This window comes from Anser cygnoides, chromosome 1 (genome assembly GCF_040182565.1).
Source record: "Anser cygnoides isolate HZ-2024a breed goose chromosome 1, Taihu_goose_T2T_genome, whole genome shotgun sequence".
Taxonomy (NCBI): domain Eukaryota; kingdom Metazoa; phylum Chordata; class Aves; order Anseriformes; family Anatidae; genus Anser; species Anser cygnoides.
The window spans coordinates 100,034,658-100,058,550 of NC_089873.1; the positions used below are offsets into that span (position 1 = coordinate 100,034,658).

Here is a 23,893-nt window from a genome sequence, read left to right on the forward strand (position 1 = left end):
TCCACCCTGTGGAACAGGAGAGTGGCTCGGACTCGCCACCTAGGGCTGAGGTGTGAATGTTTCAGTGTTTTTTGAGGTCCGTAAAGGTGTGTCTGCACTTGGCCTTTCTTCCAGGTAGCTTCCCAGGAGCAAACGTTTGGGCTGGCCAGACAAGCCCTTTGACATCCGCTGAGCTGCAAATCAGCACTAGGGAGAGACATTGTCAATTGTAGGCAATCAAGTTGATTTTGAAGGATGGCTAGAATGAGATTGAAGAGGAAACTTTCCCTCACTTAACAGTGAAGCACTTTGGATTCTCTGACCTTTTCTAATTTGCAGAATGCTTTTCTGACAGTAAAGGCTCTTCTTGGCAACCCTCCACAGACCAGCAGGTTGAAATGCCCTGGAGGGGCATTTCCTGTAGGAGGCTTAGATCTGGTAGAGCCTTCAGCTCTGTTTGGAAAGATCTTCCCTTGCAGACAGCATTAAATGCTTCGTTGATCTCTAGCTTTTCCCTGTGAAAGACACGTCACACCATATATTCAGGAGGCTCTGGAGTGGTGACTGCCGCCTCGTATCCACCCAGGGTATAGCATTCACACCAACTACACATGGTGAAAGCCATGCAAGTATTTCAGCTTCGGTGTGTCACCAGGAGGGCTTTAATTGGGTACTTGAAAGCTAAGAATAGCGGTTTTTATTGCATTTCCCAAGTTACATAAGCATGATCATTTTGGTGGTTCGGTGGCTGCTGGAAATGCCATTCTTGGAGCACTCGTTGCCTGAGTTGGCTGTGCCACCACATGCAGGTACGCTGGATTTGCCTGTCTTTGGTCGTGTATCGCAAGCAACAGGTAAGTCTCTTTACTTGCGGTTGGGGTTGAAATGGCTTTTCAGAGGTTCCCAGCACTTGTAGTAGTTTTTATCTAGGCGGTTGGAGGTCTTGAGGCCCCATTTGGTAACAGCCATGCTGAGGGAAGATTCAAACATGAAGGCCTGGTGGGAACAGGAAAGGTAGATTAGGGCAAGAGAGTTTGAATCCAAGCAAAGGGGCTCTAGCACAAACAGCAGTACTTGGTCCAGCACCACCAAATTCTGCCTCCAGCCTGGTCAGTCTAGGGGGAGAAAGCAACTCCCAGCAGAGATGGTGAAATCTCTTCAGAGCTGGCATTGCAGTACTGATATTAACTAGGACTCTGCATACCCTGAACGCCAGGTTGTTCCAAAAGCTCTATTTCAGAGCCTGTTTGTGATCATCATATTTTAGGGGGTAAGAAAGGAGGACAGTCATGGTCTTGCCTTTTTTGCTCATAGGCTGAGACAAAAAATAAATCAATCAGCATGAAAATTCCCAGCCTCCTGCTCAGGCAACAATTTATGTGGGCAGATGATCAGAGCTGCCTGGCATCTAATGTCTCCAGAGGAGCTCCTGGGAGCTGAGCAACGTTGATCAGTATGGGGTGTGAATGCTGCAGCAGTTTGGTCCAAGCACTTTCCAACTTTCCTGCAAGAAGGTAGGCTGTACTTTGGGAGTGCCACAGTGGCAGTATACTGTGTTGGGTACAAAACCTTAGTGGCTCTCTTGGCTCCTTACCATAGTCCCTTCTGCAACCCTCTCAGGCTCCAGCTTGGCTTTGCTCGCCTTCTCGAAACAGTCAGCATCCGGCCCGTGAGGAGTCATCATGCTGTGCAAGCTGGCCCCTCCAGGCTGGAAGCCTTCCTCCTTTGCTTCATAGTGGCCTTTGATGAGCCCCATGAACTCACTCATGCAATTCCCTGTGGAAGGCATAGAGAAGAGGTTGCAACGCAGGAGGCGCACAGCTGGTGGGGAGCTCCTTGAAACCCACGAGCCTGGCAGGATGTGGAGTGAAGGTTCCTAAGCAGGGCGTCACAAGAGAGGACATCAGGAATCCTACAGGCAGTGCTGTACAGGTTTTATTCCACTCTTAATTATTTGGATTCAGAAACTGACAGCTCTCTGATATGAAAGTGCATTGATGTTGGTAGACCTGTGCTTTTCCTACTGCCTTGAGTTGCGTAAGTACTGAAACTGCATACAGACTCCATGGGCAACTTGATATTTACAGACTCAGATTATAGAGATCTGAAAGCACTGGAAAGGCAGTTCAGTGTAATCACTTCTGTGTTATAGGCACTGAGGCACAAAGCTCATAGCCTGCAGTCTGGTGAGAGCCTGGTCTGCTGTCCCAGGTCATAAGCACAAAATCATTTTGTTTGATGTTCTCCCACCACCTCCAGTCCAGCCAGACACTTCCAAAATTTATGCTTTTGATTCATGCAGGAACTGCTTAGTTCTTGATAGCCACTGTATGCCCAAAGACAGGGACCCAGATTCTGTCCTTCCCTGAGGAAGAATACTTTAAGCAGACCCTCTGAAACCAACAGTGACATACCACTAACTTAGCTAACGATGGCTAAATCTAATCACACAGTGCTTATTAAGTTATGCTCCCTGCTAAGGAAGTAGTTTAACAACTGCCATCCCAGTCTTTAGTAGACCTGATGTGACTAAACGTTATGGCAACTTCCAGCTGAGTGGTCTGATTTTTGCAAAACCAGAGCATGCTTGTGCGGCTCTGCTATATATAACCCTTTTTTTGCCACTAGTACAATATATGACTCTAGGACACAACCTTCAGGCACGTGGAAAGGTGACCAATAGAAATCAATATGTATGAGCTGCACGGCCACCTTTGTATCGAAATTGTTCTGGTGTCTAGAGGTGTCTGTTAAGATGGGAAATTTTTGGAACACTGTGTCTATAATTCACACGTGGGGTGAAGTTAAGGCATCGGGAAAACTGTGACTCTGAGTGCACCAAAGCTCTCTGAACACAGGCTTTTTACTGCACATGAGAAGTGCTTGGGGGTTTCTGGAAAAAGAACTAGACCTCTTGAAAAATGGTTGGAAGAGGAGAATTACTGAACAAGTGCTACTCCCACCCCAGAGCTGCTCTGTCCTGCATCTGCAGCGGTACAAGGTTCTTGTCTTGAGAACTGTTTGCACAGGTACTCTTGGCTCACGACATGGAGAAGAGGATGAGAGTTATCTCAGCTGCCTCTTGCCCCAGACTACGCAAGGCTTCGTGTTTGTTACAGCTTATAACACGCACAAATTTAGCACAGCTCTGCTGATGTGCAGCAACTTCATCACTGCAAACAAGTGATGTGCCTCACCTCTTGGGGTCTAAAAGAAGAGGTATCTGTGACCTGGCACTAGCCCGGCTGGTCAAGACGTGTTTCCACTTCACGCTCATTATTGGGAATGAAAGCAGAGGGGCAGGACAGGAATTTGCCTATGGGATTTACCACAGCTGCCTACTGTGCTTGCAAGCACCACTAATTCTGCCAGCCCCCAAGATGCTTAGAAACATGTCTAAGAAGCAGGAGGGAATGGCTCTTAAACTATGGATAGAGAGTGTGCAGAAGGCCTCCCCTCACTTCAAAGTGACTGTAGGGAGACCTTGATGGGGCCTTTTATCTGCTGACAGAAGGGCTGCAGGATGGGCAGGCTATCCCCAGACTCATAGGGCCTCATCCACACCCTGCAAGGGTAATCACATGTGGAGAACAGGATTTCTAGCATCCATTCAGTCTGACGGGTGGCTATGCTCAGTGACTACCAAAAAGAAACCACCTCTGGTGGTGGCAACCAAATCACCCCAAATGCAGCCAGTTCTCTGCGAGGGAGTCCAGTTCCTGACCTCTGGCTTTCCTAAATGCTGGAGGTACCTCCACCACCACCACCATCAGCTCAGGAGAGCCAGTTCAGTCCTTCACTGCAAGCCCAATCTCACCCTGCAAGATCTTGGTCAGCTTTGCATCTCTCAGTGCTTCTTTCCACCTGTGCTGTCGTATTTTTGTTTCTCCTGTTCTTTATGAGATGTTCTTAATGTTCTAATGAGATGCGAAGCAATTCATGGCTGGATGACAGGACGATTTCTGATGTGTCTGTGCAGTGCCAAGTTCAATATGCACCCGATCTCAGCGGGAGCCCCTTGAGTACAGACACATCCATCTACACAGACACAACCAGCCCATCACCTCCGAGTTTTCCGGAGGTGCTGTAAATAGGAACATCTTTGGTTTTGTTCATTTTCCAAGGAGGACTCACTGACTCCAAGAAGCTGTATGTGACCGTGCCAAGGGCAACAAACTGGGCTGCTTCTTCCCTGACCATGCTCTCAAATAAATGGACGCTTGGTTTTTTTATTTTCTGCACTCCTGTACTCAAGCACAACCCACAAAGAGCAGACGTACTGTGGTAGTATGGTGGTCGGAAGGTGTTGTTGGCCACCCCCCATCGCGGGGGGAATATGACAAAGTCAGCAATCGCCACTCCAGGACGGGTCGACTTGGCTGTCAGGACAGTGAAGATGGAAGGGTCCTAGAAAAAAATAAAATAAATTAAAAAGGTGAAAAGCACGAAACAGAGCAGGGCTCTGCTCAGGTCATCCCACTGGCAAATCTGACTACTGCAGCCTCTCCCAAGCCAAGGACTTCAAGGTAATTTGTTTTCCCTCCACTCTCCCCCTAATAGCTCAAAATTCCCTTTTGAGTAGAGGGCAGGGACATCCTACCAGAGGCTCTTTGCCTCACAGCCCCGCTGACTGACAAACAGGGAGAACAAAGGGCAGAGGAATTGTCACTCGCTTCAAGGATTTTTGAGGTTTCCAGTCCAGTAAAGTGATTTTCTGGGCTTTGATCCCAAAACCATCTTTCTCCTGGCAGATTTTTCCGGAGTTTAAACAATACTTTCTGTTAGTTGTCTCGCTAGAAGTGCTCCTGTCTCCTTGCACACCCACTTGCGGAAGCAGTGCCAGGAGATGGCATCGCTGCGGGCACCTCTCCCACTGGGCTGGTTTCCTTTTCAGAAGAGCTGCTCACATTGATTTTGGCTTTAGTTATTTTCCATAAGATCTAGAAATTATTGCAATGAAAGCTGCCAGCTCTTCAAATGAATTTCAGCGCTGGGCTCAGAGGTACAAGGGGAAGGAGCCTGTACAGTTGTAATAAATAAACCAAGGCAATAATTGGAAGCAAAGGTCTTTTCTCAGAGTTGCATGGTGCATATTGGCTCAGTATTCAGCCCTCTTTCAGGGCACAGAAATGCTATGCTAAGCCGCATAAAGCAGGTTAAGAAGCTGATCAGCCTCCAGTTCTGTCATGGTACCACTAAAGAGGTTGTATGTCTTTGCAACATCTTGTTTCAGGCCCAGAAAAACAAGCACAAGAGATTTCACACTATTTCTTATAGAACAGCGTATTGTTTTAACAGGCATTGAATCCCTGGAGCTCAGGGTGAATTTGGATGGTACAGCAACCACAAAGCATAGCTCTCCTTTGCCTAGCTCCAGGACTTACCGCGTGGTCAAAAGCAACAGAATTAATGACCATGAAGTTTTCCAGATTGTATTTGTACGGCGTGTAGTTCCCATGCCAGGCTACAACGTTGAAGGGGGAGAAATCCTATCAAAGCAATAGGGACAGAGTCAGAGGATTACCTCCCACAGCCCTCCAACTTGCTGCACATACGCAGGGCACTGCTCTTTCCCAAATTAAAAATGGGTTTAGTGCTGGTGAGAAGTACAGTGAGAGTGTGAAGCCCTTCGGGCACAGCCCAACACTGCGAGGACATGGTTTTCCTCAGCATTTCCACCTGGTGAGCCTCAGCCCTCCCTCCAGGGATCAGTCTCTGAGGACTTTTGGATGCCCAAGCAGTGCTTGAACAAGGTGGGCTCCAACACTATCATTTTGGTATAGAAAACTTGGATTTTCCCAGTGGACTCAGTTAGTTTTTTTCTGCTCAATGGGCAAGTGGAAACAGGGAGGCAAAGACTATCGCTGAGTCTTTGGGTTAACCAAATTTCCACAGACACGTTTTCCAGACCGAGGAGCTTCAGCTGGAGAGATGAAGAAGCCAGGAAGGCAAGGCCTCAGCCCTGCTACACTTCCCCCAGCAGGACGTCCTGGGACTACATGCATGATAGTGAGTTGTAGACCCCAGGTCATACACTGGTGGTCCCTTCCATGCCCTCTGTTCTCCTGGGGCCTCCTCACCTGCTGGGCTGCAAAGAGCTTGCCCTGGTACTTGCTGATCACCGTGTAGCCCCCCGGCACTCGCCGGTCCTCATACCACGCCACCGGCACCAAGAAGTCGCGTGGATTAGCCAGGCCATTGGCTCCTGCGAAAGAAAGAGAAACACCAAAAAATCTTTGGTCAAGGTGCAAACAAGGTGGCTTTGTGGATGCCCTTCTGCATTTTGAAGGACCTTACTGCTTCTTGGCACATCACGAAACCTGTGATATTCGTGTACTTTTATTGCTCCTACAAGTAAGTAATTGTAACACATCCTAGCATTTCAGTCCTTGCTCCCTTACGTGACTAAGACAGGTCTCCCTCTGTTCTTTTCTGAACAGGATTAGCCCTTCATCCTCAATTAAAGGCATGTAACAATTGGGAATTAAGCAAAAAATGGAGGATGAATTGCTTTCAGTTCCTGAACATCCAGCTGCTTGGACACTTAGCCACGCAGAGGCTATGAAGCATGTCGTGAGGGGGCCTAATACATTTCTGAACACTTGAAAAAAAAAAAAGTAATAAAATAAGGGCTAGTGATACTTATAGACTCTGGGCATACTGAGGGGTTGGTTGGTGCAAGGAGTGCATTTTCAAAGTGCAAAGCACTGTATGGGTGCTGAAGTATTCTTCTTCTCATTAGGATTATTGTTGCAAAGTGTTTTGAGTTTCTTGGATAAAAATGCCAGACATTACTACCTGCTGCTAAGGTTTAACAGTCAGTGCTTTTCTCCAGCTGTCATTTTTCAAGTGAAAAGTGAAGTTAGAATAAAATAAGAATGAAATACAAAGGATCTTGGTCTCTGAGGGGAAGCCAGGTAGGTGGTGAGAAGAGGAGCTCTTATAATTACCATCTCCTGAAAAGATTTACAGGCAAGCACACTCCTTTTCTTTTCTCCAGAAAGTAAATGTTATAACAGATTCCTGCCTTCTTCAGACTCAAAAAAAAGCTCCTTCCAACAGTGTCTGAAAAACTAGCTAATGGGAAAACTTCTTACCAATAGGCAGGTGTAACAATATCAATAATCAAGTGGAGAAGGCACAGGGCACAAGAAGCATGGTAAAGGCAGGAAATCCCAGTTTGCTAAAAGGAGAGCTGCTGAAAAACCTCTGTAGACTCAGAGCAGAAAGAGCATGGGAGAGATGCTGAAGGTTGGGTCGGTTCCTGCCTGTGGGAATGGCCAGCACCAGCTCTTGTAGTTATTTTAGCTCTTACAGGGGAAGTGAAGCTTCCCTGTGACAATCTCAGCAGCATTAACCAGGACAAGGGAGTAGGAGGTGTTTGCTCAGCAAGAGATGTCTGGAGGCAAGCCCTCCAGGGATGAGGAAGGTGAAGAAGCCCGAGCCGAGCACCCCAGGGGAGCTGGCTAGGAGATCACAGCGGGGTTCAGATGCTCTCACAATATCTTTGTCATGGCAGCAAGAGAGCGTGTCTGCTCAGCCTGTGACAGCTCACAGGCCGGGAAGCAGCTGGCAGGGAGGGTCTGTGATTGATGGGAGCCTCAGCCCTGTGCTGCCTGGAAGCAGGTCTGCCCCAGCAGCGCAGCGTGGAGACACGGGTGCGTTGCTGCTCTGAGCCTTGTGCTGCTCCTCCCACCCCCCCAGACATTAATTATGAAGTGGAAAATTAACTTAAAATGTTATTTTTCAAGCTACAGACAATTTAGCAAATCTTTCAAGTTCCTTAACCAGAAAGGAAGGTTTCGTCCACCACTGTGGTCCACAAGCAAATGTTAACGAGCTTTAATGAAGAGTGGTGCCTGTATGGGCAGCAGCAAGGTGCTCAGGTTGCACAGGCAAACACTGGCTTGTGCACACACATGGGCACTTTATTTTCCCTCCTTTTCATCTGGCGTTTCTGTTGCGCTGAGGCTCAGGCTGTGCTTTAGAAAACTGAGTATAGCCATGGGGATAGAGGTGTTAAGAGAGGTGGGGAGAAAAATGCTTGATTAAATCTGAAATGGGTCTTCAAGAGTATCTCTTGCCTCTGAACTCCACCTTTCCTTTTACCAGGTAAATTCTCTCCAGTTACCCCATATCTGTAAGTAGGGATCATCACTGGCGGCCTTTTGAGTTGCTTGTGGTAGGGAGAGGTTCAGAGTCAGCAGTCCAGACCAGAAGGTGGAAAAGGGGGGAAATGGGCCCTTCAGCCTCAGGGGAAGCTCAGGATGGCTGGGCCATCACAGCCTTTTGGAGGTTTGCTTGCTCAGTTGAGGGATAACTGTGCTAGGATGGAAAGCACCTTTGGGGAGGAGTGCATGCATGGGAGGATGGATTACACAGGAGATAAGAGGGTGGTTTGGGGCTGGTAGTTCCTCACTCTGTCCCTTTGAAATTCACTGTGGGTCTGATGGGAGATAGCTACCAATGGGTCCCAGGTCAGGCAGCTCAAAGTGTGCCCCATACACCTCCAGGATGTAGCCTCTGGTCTCTCCGAACACCTCCACGGTAAAACGCATTCCTTGCTGGAAAACAAAGGAAGAAACCAAGATCATCCCAGGACTTGGCTGGGTTCTTCTGGGTCCATCCAGCTGCCAGAGCTCAGCAGGGGCCATGCAGAGCTCAGGTTTTAGCTGTCTGCTTCAACACCGTGCTCTGAGCCCCCTCACCTCCCGGATAACACAGCCCTTACCTGGATAACACAGATTTCATTGGGCTCCACTAGCATCTTCCCAAACTCGGTCGTGATGAGCAGTTTTCCTTGCTGGGGCACTGTGGATGCAAAGTGCAGGTAGAGGAGGTGAAGCAACAGGCTGGCACTGGGTGTGACGGCTTGCAGGCCTTCCTCTCTGTCCCCCGAGATGGGGGCACGTATATTAGCTAGGGAATAATGTCTTCTGGAACTAAAGAGCTCACATTTTGACTTGAAAAACCAGCAAAATTGCAGAACCTGCCCTAGTATTTTTATTTCATGGTAGTGAGGGAGGTGAGCACGAACAACTCAGTAACTATTTTATGGGAGAAATGTTTCTGTTGGTGACCCCAAGGCATTTCTGTCCCTCGGTCAAGAAAGATGTAAGTAAATATCAGGCTCGCAAGGTCCTGATGCTGCTCAGAGCGTTTTTCTGCGTGCGCTCACTATATGTGCCAAGCTCAGCACTCATTGTGGCAGTCTGGTTGCCCGAGGCTGGTGGAGTGCGGGAGCTGAGCTGCCATGCCAAATCGTCCTGCACTAAAGCAGTGAAGGCGTCTCACTGTAAGCTGTTCAGAAATCCTAGGGCTTCTGTTTTCCAGAAAACCTCCACAGCGTTCCTGATACTGATCTGGGAAGCACTGGGGGGAGATCTCTGAGCACCAGGCTGGGAAAGCTGGGTCACTGCTCAAAAGCAGCATTGGGTTTTGGCATAGATGCCAAAAGCAGCCCTCTGAGCTGCTTGGGAGCCATGGGAAAAGCCTGACAGCCCAGCTGCTGCCAAGCCACCAGATCTGGATGGCACGCGGGTGAAGCCAACCCTCCTCAAGTCCCTGCAGCTGGCTGTCAGGCCCTGGCTCTGGAGGAGGAAAGAGGCAGGTGGGTGGCAACCCAGATATGCTCTGTGGGGGAAAGGAGAAGGCAAAGCATCCACTCACCAATCAGGAAGTCACCGTCTGAATTGTAAAGGCATCTAAAGAAAAAGAAGAGGAAGGTCACGATGTCAATAAATAAATAAATAAATAAATAAAACAGGCATTTGCACACACTGTCACAGAGTTACAGCATGGTTGGGGTGGGAAGGGACCCCTGGAGGTCACCTGGTCCAACCCACCTGCTCAATCAAGGCCACCTAGAGCTGGTCGCCCAGGACCATGTCCAGACTATGACCATAGCTGGGAAGTTTTGAGCTGGGAGCCAAACAGAGATCTCCCCTTTAGCACCAGAAATGCAACTCATGGGTCAGTAAATGCAACACGTGGGCAGGTGCTGTGAAATCAGGGAGGTTTGATGCACATGGTCCAGAACCAGGACCTCTTGGCAAGATTTTAAGATCTCCTTGGCAAGTTCCCTGCCTTTGTGGCCTTGGGTGAAGCAGCCCTTAGTCAATGGGTAGTGATGCCCACCAGAGGCTGCATGTTCACCTCCAGGGAGCAACTCCGGTCCCTGGGACAAAAGCACCTGGACCAAGCACAACCCCACTGGCCGCACCCCCGTGCCCAGCTCCCTCCTTCATCCCGAGCCTCCGGCAGACCAGCCCCTGACCTGTCGAGCATGGAGGTGTTGCAGACGAAGATGTGGACGGCGATGCCGTGGCGTCCTCTGGGCTCTCCGGCGCCACACAAGGTGTGCAGTCCCTGCGGGCAGACCCCCAGCAGCATCAGGAGTGAGCGGCAGGCAGCTGGCAGGGGCAGCCCCCCTCCTGCCTCATCCCATCCCTTTGCTGGGGCTCACCCCCCTTCCCACACAGGCACCTGCCTTGCCCCATCTGGCTGTGGCCAAATACGTTGTTGGCTTTTCTTTAAAATCTTAAGGTGTTTTTAGAAGCCCGGGACAAAGCATGGGGGGCACCCGGCTGCCACGGTCCCCCACTTACGCTCACAAAGTCCAGCTTGTTCTGGGGGGCTTTTGGGATCTCGAAGGGTTTCCATCTCAGCTAGGTCGCAGCACACAGAAAGCAAGAAGAGAACACTGGTGGTTATAAAGCAAATGATGATAATTCATAAGAAAGTAGACATACACACCCACACCCCTCGGCTTGCTGAGATAGCTTTCCCTTTCCTCTTTGCCTTGCTTAATTTGGTCTGCAGGTTTCTTTTGATTTATGGAGCTTTTTCGCTTTGAGCTGTAATTTTGTAAAATCATTGGCTGGCCTGTGTGGGTGCCAAGGTTTTTTAAAAAAAATCCTATTTAAAATCTGTCTCTTCCACTATTGCTAACAACATTGTCGAGAGCAGGAAATTTCAAATGATCTGGCTTTCCACAACCAAATTTCCCTGCTCCTGCACTCTGCGCTGCACCGGGCCATTCATCCCTCCATGACTCGAGCACGTTTCTGCATGCTTCCCCTCGTTTTCCCCACACCCAGAGCAGGCATATCCCTGCCCGCAGGACTGGGGGCTGCCAGCTGCACTGATAACTCCTCCCAAAGCCTGCTGAGACCCTCAGGCAGAAGATGCTGGGGGAGTCCAAGGTGTTCATTACCGCTAATAGCATCATCAGGGTCTCTGCAGCTCTTGGTTAACAGCACCACAGCTGAGAGCCCCTCACAGGTGGGATTTTGGTGCAAATTCACCCAAACATCCGAAATCCTCATGACGGGGCTGGCTTTTGGCCAGATCCTGCTGGCACCAACCACTAGAAATGTTCCCTGCACGGATGTGCTGTACCCCAGGTGAAAGTGCCAGTGGTCCTGGGCATCCAAGACGATGCCTTCTGGCTTTCAACTACGTGGCCTGGAAGGTCTTGGCATGTTTTTGGGCTGGTTCCCAAAGAAAAAAAAAAAAAAGCTTATAGAACTGTGTGTCTGTGCCAGCTGTTTACAAAAATTCTGAACTCCATGGACAAATTTTTGCTCAATTTGAAAGGAGTGAAAAGAGATTCAATCTCCCCATGCCTCAGAGACGTTTTTCAAGCCAAAACCAAAGTGTGGGGCCCCAAGTGACTTGTCAAGCTCTCCTTGCAAGCCTGCCTCGGGGGGAGCAGAACCACTGCCGTGCTGGACACAGCAGGTGCATCTGTGCACGAACTGAGACAAAGCAGGGGCTCATCGCTAATTAGCCAGCAGCACCCCAGGCCTGGCCCCCAGCTCTGCTCTCCAAAGCCATCTGCTTCCCAAATGATTCTGCTAATGACTGAAGCCTCTGTGGTTGGGAATTGGGAACCACTGGCAGCAAGGACACACAGAGGGATAACAAGAGGAGACACAGAAGACAGCAGGGAGAAAGGCTGAGTGGGGAAAAGAAGAGAAATAAATATCAGGAATGGAGGTGGCCTAAAGGGAAGCAAACTTTCTCACTGGGGAGTATTGAAGATGACGGTTAAGTCTACAGGTTAAATAGTAAGTGTAGTGCAGTTCCTGTATAACATCTTCATTTTCACTTTGGTCTCAGAGTGGGTCCTTGTTGGGTTTGGGTTTCACCAGTGCAAGAGCAGCAGAACAGGGGCCCTGAGCCAGAAGAGAAGTCCAAGTGGGTGCTTGGAACAGAGACGCTTTCAGTGTTGATTCATTTTCTCCTTGCCTGTCAGTCATAGTTTCCTTTTGTCACCTCTTTTTAGGCTGGAGAGCTTTCTTCAGCATTGGCATTTCTTGCACCCCTTATTTTTTCATCATCTTTGTCCTCTTTTATGTTTCGTGCACTGTATCTTTTATAATTCTACCATTGTCCTTGAGCAAGATTCCAAGTTTAGAGATTTTTTCCCATTGACTTCAACGAGCTGTGCATAAGACGCATCCATATGGTGATCCCTTTAGATGGATGACAGCGGGGAAAGCTCCTGAAGCGAGCTGGGCAGACCACAAAACACCACAGGGAGCTGAGGATGGGCTCTATGGCAGGCTGTGAGTGCTGCCGCAGCCAGCCAGCACGGCTGCAGCGAGATTCATTGGGGAAGGAGCACCACGGGCACCTAAATGCGAGCCTGTCACCGCTGCTTGGTCAGCGGTTAGAAAACATATTCCAGCAGAAATTGGAAAGTATTTAGACAAATGGCGAGGCTGCCGGGAGGCTGGAAAATGGCTAAAGATGATGCATCAAAGGGCAAAACCTGAGAGGAGCTGAAACCAATGAGCATGAGTTTGTGTTGAGAGGACGGCAGCTGGGGAGAGTCAGGTTAGCAAAGCCAAATGTCCCGGGGCTGGCAGGAAAGAAATCATGATTAAGGATGATGGTGGGGCCGTAACAAAGGAAGACAAATGCTGTGCCTCTCGAGAACGAAGCCTGATTTCCCACGAGGGCAGCCGAGAAACGGGCTGGCAGCCAGCAGCCTCCCCGAGAGCATGGGGAAGGAGGGGACGGGCAGCAGAAGCACAGGGCGGCTCAGCCCCATGATGAGCCTTTAGCAGGGGAAGGAAGAGAGGAAGAGAGAGCAGCCTAGGTGGTGGAAATGAGCCCAGCCCAAATTCTGCACCCCTATACCCATCGAGGGTTGTCCTCCCCTGGCCAGCCGGCGGGCAAGGAGCCAGGCCCCAGCGTGGTTACCTGGTTGGGGTCGGGCTCCACCTCGTCCCAGCTGTGTGTCAAGTGTCCCTCCTGCAGGGGCTGGAAGGGCTTGTGGCAGACCGAGGGCAGGATCCGATAGAGCCAGCTGCGAGGAAGGAAAAGGCGAGGATGAGCCTGGGGAAGAGGTTAGGTCCTCCGGTGGATCGAACCCCTACGGGCCGAAGTACAGATATATGCTGTTACAGCTGGGTAAATCTCTCTATGTGTGTTTACATATGCTTACGCTCACAGACAAGCATAGGTATATAAAAAATTAAAAAATACAACTTTTTGTGGAGCTTTCTCCTGCCACTGGCAAAAAAGACACAACCTGTGGCTGAAATAGGGCTATCTCTGGGGTGGGAAGCCAAGGCTACTCAAACGCAGCAGTTCAGATGGGGCAGGGATGAGCACAGTACCTAACTGAAGGCCTAGGAGGGCTTCAGAAGACACAGGGTCACAGCCAGTACCTGGTTTGGGGTGGGTTACTGAAAGCAGCATGCTGAGGCTGATTATACCCACGAGATCATTAACGAGCCCATGTGGTGAAGACCAGATGGAGGCAGCGCTGCAGGCAAGACGTTTGCTCCAGGGCTCCACAAGCTGGTTCCCAAATCAGTCATGGCTCAAGTAAGCCCGACACCAGGTGATGGTTTTGCCCTCGCTGCGCCAACCTCCGTGCCCCAACGCCCCCCAAAACGCCCCCCTGGCCCGTGGTACCTCCTCCTGTTGGTGGGACGGGGACAGGTGAAGGCCGAGCCCGAGAGCTGCTCTGCGTAGAGGCCGTAGGGGCAGACCTGTGGGTTGTTCTGGGGGGGGGAGAAGGAGAAACCAGCAGTGAGGGGCAGCCCCATTTGTATCATTTTATTATTTTTATTATTTATTACACCATTTTTAGTTTTATTTTGAACACCAAACATTCAGAGGGGCTGCCCCAGCACAGGGAAGCACCACGTCTGCCTGGCTTTTTCCCTTCTATGCACTAAGCATCCCTGGCCCTTCTGTCCTCTGCCCAGGGAGGGATGCCCAGAGCAGGCATTTTGGTGGTGTAGAGCTTCCTCCTGCCACTGGTAATTGTTGCCTGAGAGTGAGAGCAATCTGCATGGGATCCCTTGCTTTTCTGTGCAGCATTAAGGGCATGCTTTCCCCTTTGCAGAGCCGTGGGTGCGACTGGCACAGCTTTAACACCTCTGGCAAGTTCATAACCGAAGGACAGACACCTTCTTTACAGAGAACATGAACTAAACATTTTGGTTTAAGTATGCCAAGCACCTCTTTGCCTGAGAACATCAAGAAACAAAGGCATCTGCGTACCGCAGAAAATGCCCTGGTGGGACAGCCACACACCATTTCCTAGCCCACCTCCCTGCCAGAGGCTCTGGTTCAGCATCCTGTCCCCTGCTGTGGCTGGGCGGAGGGCTCACCCTGCAGCATCACCTGCTGCCCGGGCAGGTGAGCCTAAGGAAGAGGCAAAATGCCTGGCACGTAGCTCCCGGCCCTAAAACTTTGTCTTGTTGGCACGGGCGTGCAGCGGAGCAGGGGGATCAATAGCCCTTGTCATTTTCATCTTAGCCAGCACTACTGCAGATGCCAATCTTATAAACACTGCAGAGGAGAAAGGATCCACCCCTGGGACTGGAGATTTTTCGTCTAACTTGCGTCCAGGTTTTCTATTAACTCTTTCAACACCGAGCCCAAACTCAGCCCAGCTGAAGGCACCTCATTCGACCCCGGGGCGGGCACGGCCAGCCTGGAAATTTGTGCTGGAGTAAGGAGACAGGCGTAAAGGAGAGGAGGGAGTTTCAGTTCTTCAGGGCTTCCTCCTGTATCTGCAGACTGAGCGGGTAGCACCAAGTGGGAAGTGAATCTTTTCTTTAAAACAACCCAATATGATGTGTTTTAATCGACCTGTTCATGGCTGCAGGCGTTCCTGTCCCCTCCCTGCAGGGAAGCTGCCAAAGGTCAGTAACCCAGAGGAATCTAAACCCATTCCTGCAGAGATCTGCAAGCGTGAGCACGTCTCTGTGCCAGCCTTGGGCTTCTGCTCCGGCTCATCCCAGCGCCAATTCCCTCGTCCTCAGCGTGCCTGAGCCGCTGTCATTCCAAAATCCTTTCTGAGAAGCTGCTGCTGAGCAGCGGCAAGCCAGGCAAGTCATAACCCCCAGGTGAAACTTGGAGTCTCTCAAGTAACTTAAACATAGAAGGTATGAAAAGAAATACTCAAATCTGATTTTTGCCAGCATCTTATTATTCTTGTCCTGCATAAGGGAGGCTCCTGAAGACTTCTGTGGCGGCAGAGAGAAAGGAAATACATTAATTTAAAAAGAAGCCCAGGGAACAGATATTCATTCCACTCCATGTCATTTTAATAAAGCACTTTAACAAACGCAGTACCTGTCCCTCTGGTAAAGCTCCAGGACAGCGTGGATCCTCAGAAACGTGTTCGTTTCCAAACCCCGACATGTACTGTAAAATAAACCACACAACTCATCAGTGTTTTGAAAACACAAACAAAACCTCCCCAAACAACTCATCCATCCCATCCTCGTCTTTTCTTTTTTTTTTTTCTTCCCATACTCTTTGCACACATTGAGACTTTCCCCAAGCGATCTGCTTGATGCTTTCCATGCTCCATTTTCCCAGCTCCTGGGTTAGGTTCATTAGCTAACCGTGTGGCGGGCTAGGAGGCACTGACGGGATTTGCTCTTCTGTTAGGTCTACGTGTACATTTTGGTGACATTCTGTGGCACGAAGGCACTTGAGAAATATGCCAGATATCTCAGATATGGTCGGACTCCAGACCAACGGGGTGACGGCACAGGAAGAAACATGTCCCAGCATTACGGAGCGTCACCCAGCGGGGTCTGAACTGCCTGCCGTGGCAGCAAGCAAGAATTAGGGTGACAACCTAGGCTCCTCGGGCGATGTGTAGCTGAGGGATGTGTGGAAGGAGCAGAGCTGCCTGCCTTCCTGTGGCTGTGCTCCGAGGGAGGGCATGGCTGGCAGCTGCAGGACCCCAGGGGATGCTGCTCGCAGCTTTGCAGGGCCAAGGACAGCCCTGCAGCAAACCTCAGACATGCAAAGGGAAGAGGCAGAGCCCTCAGCTTCGCGTTGACAGAAATGTGAATACGGTCCCTTCAGGTCACGAAGCACCTCCGCCGAACCCTGCGCGAACGCAGAGGTATTTCGGCAGTGATCAATGAATGGCTCAGCCTCGTGGCCCGGAGAGAGAGTTAAATATTAATGCTCCCTTCTACCCTCCTCCTGCTCGCCTGCAGCCTGAAGGCGCTCGTGGTGTTGCTGAGAGAGGGTTTCTTCACTCAGACCTCCCAACTTTAGGTCGACCTTTTTTTTAAATTCTTTACTTTCGTTGTGTAAACCGCCCCCCACCAGAGCACAAATTGCTGCAGCCCCATCTCCCAGGGCATTTAACACTGGTAGATACGAGTTTGCACCAACGCTTGCCCTGCTCTCTGGGACAGCATCGCCCCGGGCAGAGCCTGACCACACTACTGTGGTGCCTGCACTGATGCCCCCAGGGGTCCTCAGCCTTCTGCAGGCTGCAGACCCCTGGAAATTTCCCAGTGCAGGAGACAGTTGGAGAGCACGGCTGAGCTCCCCTGACAAATGTGTGCTTTTCTCAGGTGCCTGTCGGGTATCTGCGAGTAAAGTCCATTCCCAGAGGGACCCGGGCTGGCCAGCAGCCCTGCGTGGCCCGAGCCTTGGTTCCTGTAGGATTAGGAGGATGTTTCTCTCCTTGCACACATCGCTGGGGCTCTGCTCTCCACCCGCTTCTGCGCAAAGCATATTGATATGCAAAGCAGCAGGTCACCTAAGCAGCCTTGGCAAGTGTAGCGTGCTGGTGCATTTCTGTCCCATTTGAAGGGAAATGCAGCACTATCTGGTGGGACTGCAGCACTTCCAGCTGAACCCAGGCCTCCACGCTGCATTCTCCTTCACCAGCACCGTAAAGACAGCAGGAGGGAGCTTTTTCCAGCAGGGCAATCTTGGTGAAAAGGGGAGGGAAGTGGGCAGGGGAGGATGCTTATTTCCTGAAATCACAGCCAGTGAGGCCCGCAGATTGCCATCAGCACAGCGAGGGGATGGTTAACGCATCTGCTTCGGAGAATCACCCCTGCCTGCAAAACACTCCAGCTTAAGGCAGGTGGAGAGCGGGGAGGGTACGGCAGGTGGCTTTTTGGGGAACAGGGTGCTGTGGTGAGGGCACAGAGCCCTGCAGAGCTGGCCTGCCCCGTTAGCTGCACCCCACCTGGGCTCCCCCACAGCCCCTTTTCTCCTGCTTGATGGCGTAGGGGAAGGACTAAAAAAATAAAATAAAAGCTCAGCACAGGGATTTGGTGAGGAAGAGTGTGCATTTGGGGGGTGGTCACATCCCTTTCATTGCTGGAGCCCCGTGCTGCCATCCCCAGTGGTGAGCGCAGAGAGAAGCTGCTGCATCATTGTTTGGGCAAATCATTTTTTCCCTGCTTAGGAAAAAATAAAAAAATCTTCAGGTAACTGCATTGGAGGCTGAAAAAAAAAATACAATTCCTTCTGCTGGGCAGGACTGCAGCTGCAGGAGGGGAGGTGGTGTCCTGACAGTGATTTATCACCCTGAGGTTTTGTCACTTCAGGGTTTTGCCTGGCTGTTCCATGTGGCTTTTCTCATTCACTCACTTTATTCTGTCTTCCCCTACACCAGAGGCTTGTCTCCTCTCCTTTCCCTCGAGGGTCAGTGCGAAAGATGACGTGGTTTGCAAAAAAAAAAATCTCTCACAAGCCCCCACGTGTAAATGCAGGGCTGGTGAGCTGGAGCCTGCTATTTGCATCATCACATTCTGTCTGGGGGGTACAGCTTTTGTCTTCTTCCTGATTTTATTTTCCTGGCGGTTTGTTTTCCAAATAAATCAGTGCTGAGAGGTGGTAAAAATGTCAGAGGGCTCAGATGTTTCATATGGAGGGAAAAACAGTGCTCGGGTCCAGCTTTGAGTCCAGCTGGGGCAGGCTGAGATGCTCCTAACAAATGGCTTTCCTTGTTCGCTGCCTCCAGAGAGTGGCCGCAGTGGCTGTGCCAGCCAGGGGGGCAATGGGGCTGTGTTGGTGCATTGCAACTCATCTTCCTCGCGATCAGCCCTTCTTCTCCACAATCAATCCTTCGTCTCCACGACCAACCCTTCATCTCCACGACCAACCCTTTTTCGCTGTGCCCAACCCTTGGTGCCCATGACCTATCCTTCTTCCCCATGACGCAGCACGGGGTTTTTAGTCCAAAGTGACCTTCTGCTGGGTCACTGCTTTCGCTCCACGTCTCCTCTCGATCAGGGACTATTTTGGTAATTGGAGAGGTGGTTTCTCTGTGAAACAAAAAGTTCTCTGCGGTGCTTTACTTCCACTTCTGCTTATAATTACTCTTCTTGTTATTTTGTTCCTGATCCCACAGCTTTTTATGAAACAGGATCTTAGGAATTCATCCAATTCCACCTTGTTTTTGTTTTGTTGCTCTTCAGTAAAATGGGAGAGATGAAAGCCCAGCGCTACATAAAAAATTCAGCAAAAATCATTGATTGGGATAACTGGGATGCAAAGCAGAGTGCTCGCAATGGGTGTCACGATCTGACCTATAAACCACAACCTTTTGCTCACCAGATTAGACAGCAGGGATGGGGAAAAAAATGCATTTGAAGTCTGAACACATGGGCTGCAAAATAATTAAGGCCCTTCTTCAAACGCTGCATAATATATTTCTCTATCCGCTGCTGCTGCGGGATGCAGGGAAGTGATAACCACCCCTGCACAAACCACACAGCACCATGTCTCAGCTCGGGTGGGCCAACACGGGCACACCCAACACAAACCCAAAAGGAGGTGGATGAGTACTGGGCCAGCAGCAGGGTGAAAGCTGGGGGTTCAGGGTCTGGCAACGGGATGCATGGCAAAATTTTACTGTATGAGGAAGGATCAAAAAGGCAGGACTCTTCAGAGATGAGTAAGACATACATATATTATATACACACCTATATAAGTAAAATAATGAATGTTGCAGAAGGTGGTGCAGAGCTGTTGTGTTCTGTCACAAAAGAAAAAGGGATGTTCAATGTGACAAAAACACAGCCTGTTTAAAATCAAGCCAAGGAGGGAGGTCTTTTCCCTCACAACTGCAAGAAGCCAGTGGAAACTATTGTTATATGGTATTGCAGGGCCATAAAGGATGGGAAATGTGTGCATGTACATATACGTATATGCATGCATTTTTGCACACAACCACATACATATCTAAGGGATATACTAAAAATGACAGCCCCTGAGTATGGGGAGCAACACAGAGGTGAGCTCTCCACCACCAGAGTGGTCTTGGGGCGAGGCCTCACCAGCTGCAGGGATGGTTTGGGGCAAATGTCCCCCATACTAAAATAGTGGGGTGCTGGCACAAATTGGGATTGCAATCCTATAAATGAACAATAAACCAACACCCCACCCTTCTTCCAACCCACCCTGTGCTGGGAGAGGATGATATGGCTTGCTGGGAGAAGCCAGTGCTGGATTTTCCAAGTGAACTGAGAAATTGCCCCGGGATGGAGCTGCTGCTTCCCTGGGCTGCTGGGGAAGATTGCAGCAAGGGTTGCAACAGCTGGGCAGATGTTAGTGGCCAGATTTCATAGGCTGAGGGGGAAACACCCCCTGGCAGCCAGGGCAGGAGGGAGCAGCGGAAGAACAAACACGGTGATGAAGAGGTCCTGAACTGGCCCTGACCGATCAAGGATGATTTCCAAAGGAGGAGAAGAGAGCAATAAAAGCTCATTCAGGTGAAGCATAGCAAAATCCTTTATCCCCAGAGAGCTTTAAAACACACCTCGAAACATAAAGAGGAGCACATTAAAACTAAATGAGACATGCTATCTCCGGCCAAAACAGCAGCCCAGACCTCAGCTGCACACCTCAGTCCCAGCCTGAGGTCATCCTACCACTTCATTGCCACCAGCCCCCGTCCAAAGGGACCACGTTTGGGTGGTCTGGTACCAAGCAGAGACACAGGGTGGGGTGCTGTGGGCAGGCAGCCCCACCACCAGTGTGCACGGCCCCTTACCTTCAAGCCCAGCATCCTGCTCCTGGTCCTCCTCCTCTTCTAGCAGGTGCAAACCCCAAGCAGATACTTGGCCAATGCAGCCTGACGTGGCTTCTTCAGGCACAGCCTACGAGCAGGTGTTTGTCCAGCAAGGGGGGCTGCATTCACCGAGACAGGCTGGCCGTGGGCTGGAAGTGAGAAAGTCCAAGGGAGCTCTCAAACTGTTTGCTCAGCCCAGTCTGTGTTTAATCAAACACCGGCCTTTCTGCCCAGGACCAATCCCACGAGGGATTTGGAGATAAGAAACAGGGGGTGAGGGGGACACTGATTCCTCACCGCTCCTTTTTCTCATCAGCTGCCAAACACGGGATCACAGTTCTCACACATGAGGGAGAAGAAAGGACAAGGCATTTAAGAACAAAGAAAAGACATTTTTGATTTTTTTTTATGAGCCTCTTTTGTAAATTATACCTCTGGCACTGTTTGTACATGACCCTCCAAATGAACACATTTGTTCATTTTGCTTCTGAGCCACACTGTGTCTGGTACTTAGGGGATAGAAAGGATCACATCCCTGCACTGGTGAAGACAGTGATACTTGTGAAACAGTGTGCGGCAACATTACACAACATTTTGGGGTGAAACAGGGGAGGATTCTGTATTCCCGACACTAGAGCTGGTGAAAAGAACTTGCAAAACTCTGAAATGTTAATATTTCAGGAAAGCTGTTGCTGAGAAAGAAGCAGAAGCACGCAGGTAGCAACAGAATACTAATGAAAACAGGGCTGCATTTCCAGAAGTTGCAGAAACAAAAACGAATGATTTAAAATAAAAACAACAACAACAACAAATAACTTTGAATTCTCTTCTCTCTTCCAAAAAATAAAAAAAGTAGCCATATCTTTTTCCTTCCTGTGGCCGGCTCTAAGGCTTGCATTGAAATTCAGATGTGACCCTGCAGTTGATGTCTCCCCCTCTCCTGGAGCACCCTGGAAGCCCAGAGCAGTTACTGGTTACCTCCTGCCGTGGCAGACAGCGAGGGCCCTGGCTGCAAGAAGGTCAGAGTGTAGCAGTTTGTCTTCTCCAAAAACACCCTTACACCACCCTGAATAATATACCAGGGACACTGAGAGCTGCTGCTGGTTAAGGTCTGCAGAGAAGGGGCTGCCTTTGCTTAGTGCCAGTTCTAGGCATAAATATTTCCCTGAAGCAGCTATTTGCTGTGACAAAGTGTATCTAGCTTTGCTGCCTACTTTTCCAGCACCAATGCACCGGCAAACTAGGCACATGGCTACAAACGAGAAGGTTGGGTATATGAAAACAGTGGTTACTGACTGGACAGAGGGAGAGCTAATTTTCCTTGGATGTCCCCTCTGGTCTTAGGATCCCAGGATCATGCAATAATTTAGGTCAAAAAGGACTTCAGAAGGTCCCTAGACAGGTCTTTGGCTTGAATCAAGGTCAGCTCTGAGATCTGACCAGGACTTTATCCAGTCTTGTCTTGAAGACTTCAAGGATAGAGACTGCTCAGCCTTACTGGGCAGCTTGTTCCACTACTTGATGTCCTCGTGGTCAAAAAGCTTTTGTTCTATGCAGCTTGATCTTCCCATGTTTCAATTGGTGGGAATGTTTTGGAGAGATGAACTAAGAAAGGAAGTGTCCCATCCTCTTTTAAACTCTTTGGGGACTTTCTGCCTGCTTGGGATCCAGCCTGACCCATTGTCTCCAACTCTCCTTGCTCAGGGACAGATCAGGGGCTGAGCTTAGCTCCTCTGATTTCATGAAGTTAGTGTTTTCGTCCCATATTCACCAGGAACAGACCAGCTAACGTGGTTGTACAGTATTAGGTAGCAGTGCCTAATTGACATTTGCTCTAAAACAGATCAAAATTTAACCATATTACAACATGAGTACACTGGCAACAAGTTCACCTAGGAATGTTGATCATTTTATTATGGCAGTACCTGAAAGTCTGAACCACAGACCCGGACTCCCTTGTGTTAGACTCTAGAAGAATATAGACATAGCAATCTCCAAGTTACAAGCCTTCTGTAGGTCTCTGTTATTCCTTCCATCTGACCACATGGCCACAAAGGCTCTCTCGCTACCCTGGCCTCTACCAGCTTTGCCATAAAAAAAAATCTTACCAGCACTATGCAATTCTCCAGCTCAAGGAGAGCTGGAAATAATTTAGTTCACCCTGAGTAGTGATTCATCATCGCCAAAGAAATAAAGTACCCAGCACCTGCCACCTACCCTTGAGACTCCTCTTCTACCAGACAATATGTAAGAGTAGAGTTCTTCTCACATTTCTGACAGTGAAGAATTACCCATTTGACTACAGTTGTGGAAACTAAAGTTGCAGAGTTTCAGGGACTTCACGATTCCCTGATTCCCTGATTCCCTTATCCCTCCCTGAGCCATGCAGCAGGAGAGGTAATTTTAGCTTACGGTCCCCTTCGAGAACCTACGTTACTCTTTGCTCACACCTCTTTACAGTTCCCGCTCTCTTGTCTTGTCCTTGTGGAACAGGCAAAAATAAAGGTCTTGTTTTTTAACTGTGGGTAGACTTACTTCCTGCTTGTTCTTGCTTTCTTCTCTAAAGTAAGGAAGGACATGCTACGATCGCATTACTCACTTGACACGCTATGTAAATGTTTCAAAGCTTATTAGGTTGTCTAACCTTGCTTTTCCATTTCGTTCAGGGAAAAATATAACTTAATGAGATGCTGTTGAACTGACGCTGTTGGCCTTTGTGATTTATTGACCTTCAAATTATATGAAATGCACAAAAGAAGGATTCTTAATGCTTCTGGGATGTTTCTGACTTAGCCCATCACATTTAAGAGAGAAATCATAAATCCATGCTGACTACTCCTCGTCATCTTCTTGTCCTTCATGTGCCTGGAAATGGTGTCCAGGATTCATTGTTCCCCCACCATCTCAGGGATGGAGGTGAGACTGGCTGGCCTGTAGTTCTCTGGAACTTTGCCCTTTAATGTGAGTATTAAGTAATGGTCAAACACCGCAATATGTTGCATGGAGAGGCTGTGTATTCTCCAGCTGTGAAGATAGTCAAAACCTAGCTGGACACGGTCCTGGGCAACCTGCTCCAGTTGACCCTTCCTGAGCATGGGGGTTGGACTGGATGATCTTAGGACATCCCTTCCAACCTCAGTGATTCTGTGATTCAGCTTTAGCCAACTCCCTTAGTTTCAACCAAGTTTCAACTCCCTTAGTTAGGTGCATTGACTCTTACATATAGATCTTATGAAATATTAAGTATAGAGGTACTTCATTTACGTTATAGCAACTACCCTTTTTGCTATATGAATCATAAATATGATTCATAGTCACAGTGAATTGCTATCACATAAACATGATTCATAAACACAATGAATAACGGGTGAAAGAATAAGCCTTAAAAGCGTACAGTGTCTTCTCAGCTACCTTTCTGGGTTTATGACTTCTGCCTGTGCATGGCTCCATGTAGCCTTTACTCCAAAGAGATTCCAGCCAAAATTTATGACAAGACCCAAGAGAGATACGTGAAGAAGAATGTCACCAGTATTGGCTGCCTCATGATGTACTTGCGTCTCCACGGTACCTGCATACCAGCAGCTTACTGCCAGTTTACTA

The 23,893-nt window shown here is 49.4% G+C and overlaps 1 protein-coding gene across 1 annotated transcript; it reads right to left on the bottom strand.

Moving 5' to 3' along the window:
- Nucleotides 1-643: 643 nt before the first annotated feature.
- Nucleotides 644-20,454, bottom strand: HGD (homogentisate 1,2-dioxygenase). The gene is made up of 14 exons (XM_013196362.3): nt 20,276-20,454; nt 15,586-15,657; nt 13,912-14,000; nt 13,192-13,297; nt 10,587-10,646; nt 10,256-10,347; nt 9,649-9,683; nt 8,711-8,790; nt 8,444-8,543; nt 6,060-6,184; nt 5,364-5,468; nt 4,260-4,386; nt 1,574-1,755; nt 644-975 (listed from the first exon to the last, which is right to left on the bottom strand). The coding sequence occupies exons 1-14, from the start codon at nt 20,288-20,290 to the stop codon at nt 844-846; spliced, it is 1,320 nt and encodes a 439-aa protein (XP_013051816.3). The 5' UTR covers nt 20,291-20,454; the 3' UTR covers nt 644-843.
- Between the last annotated feature and the right edge of the window lie 3,439 nt (nt 20,455-23,893).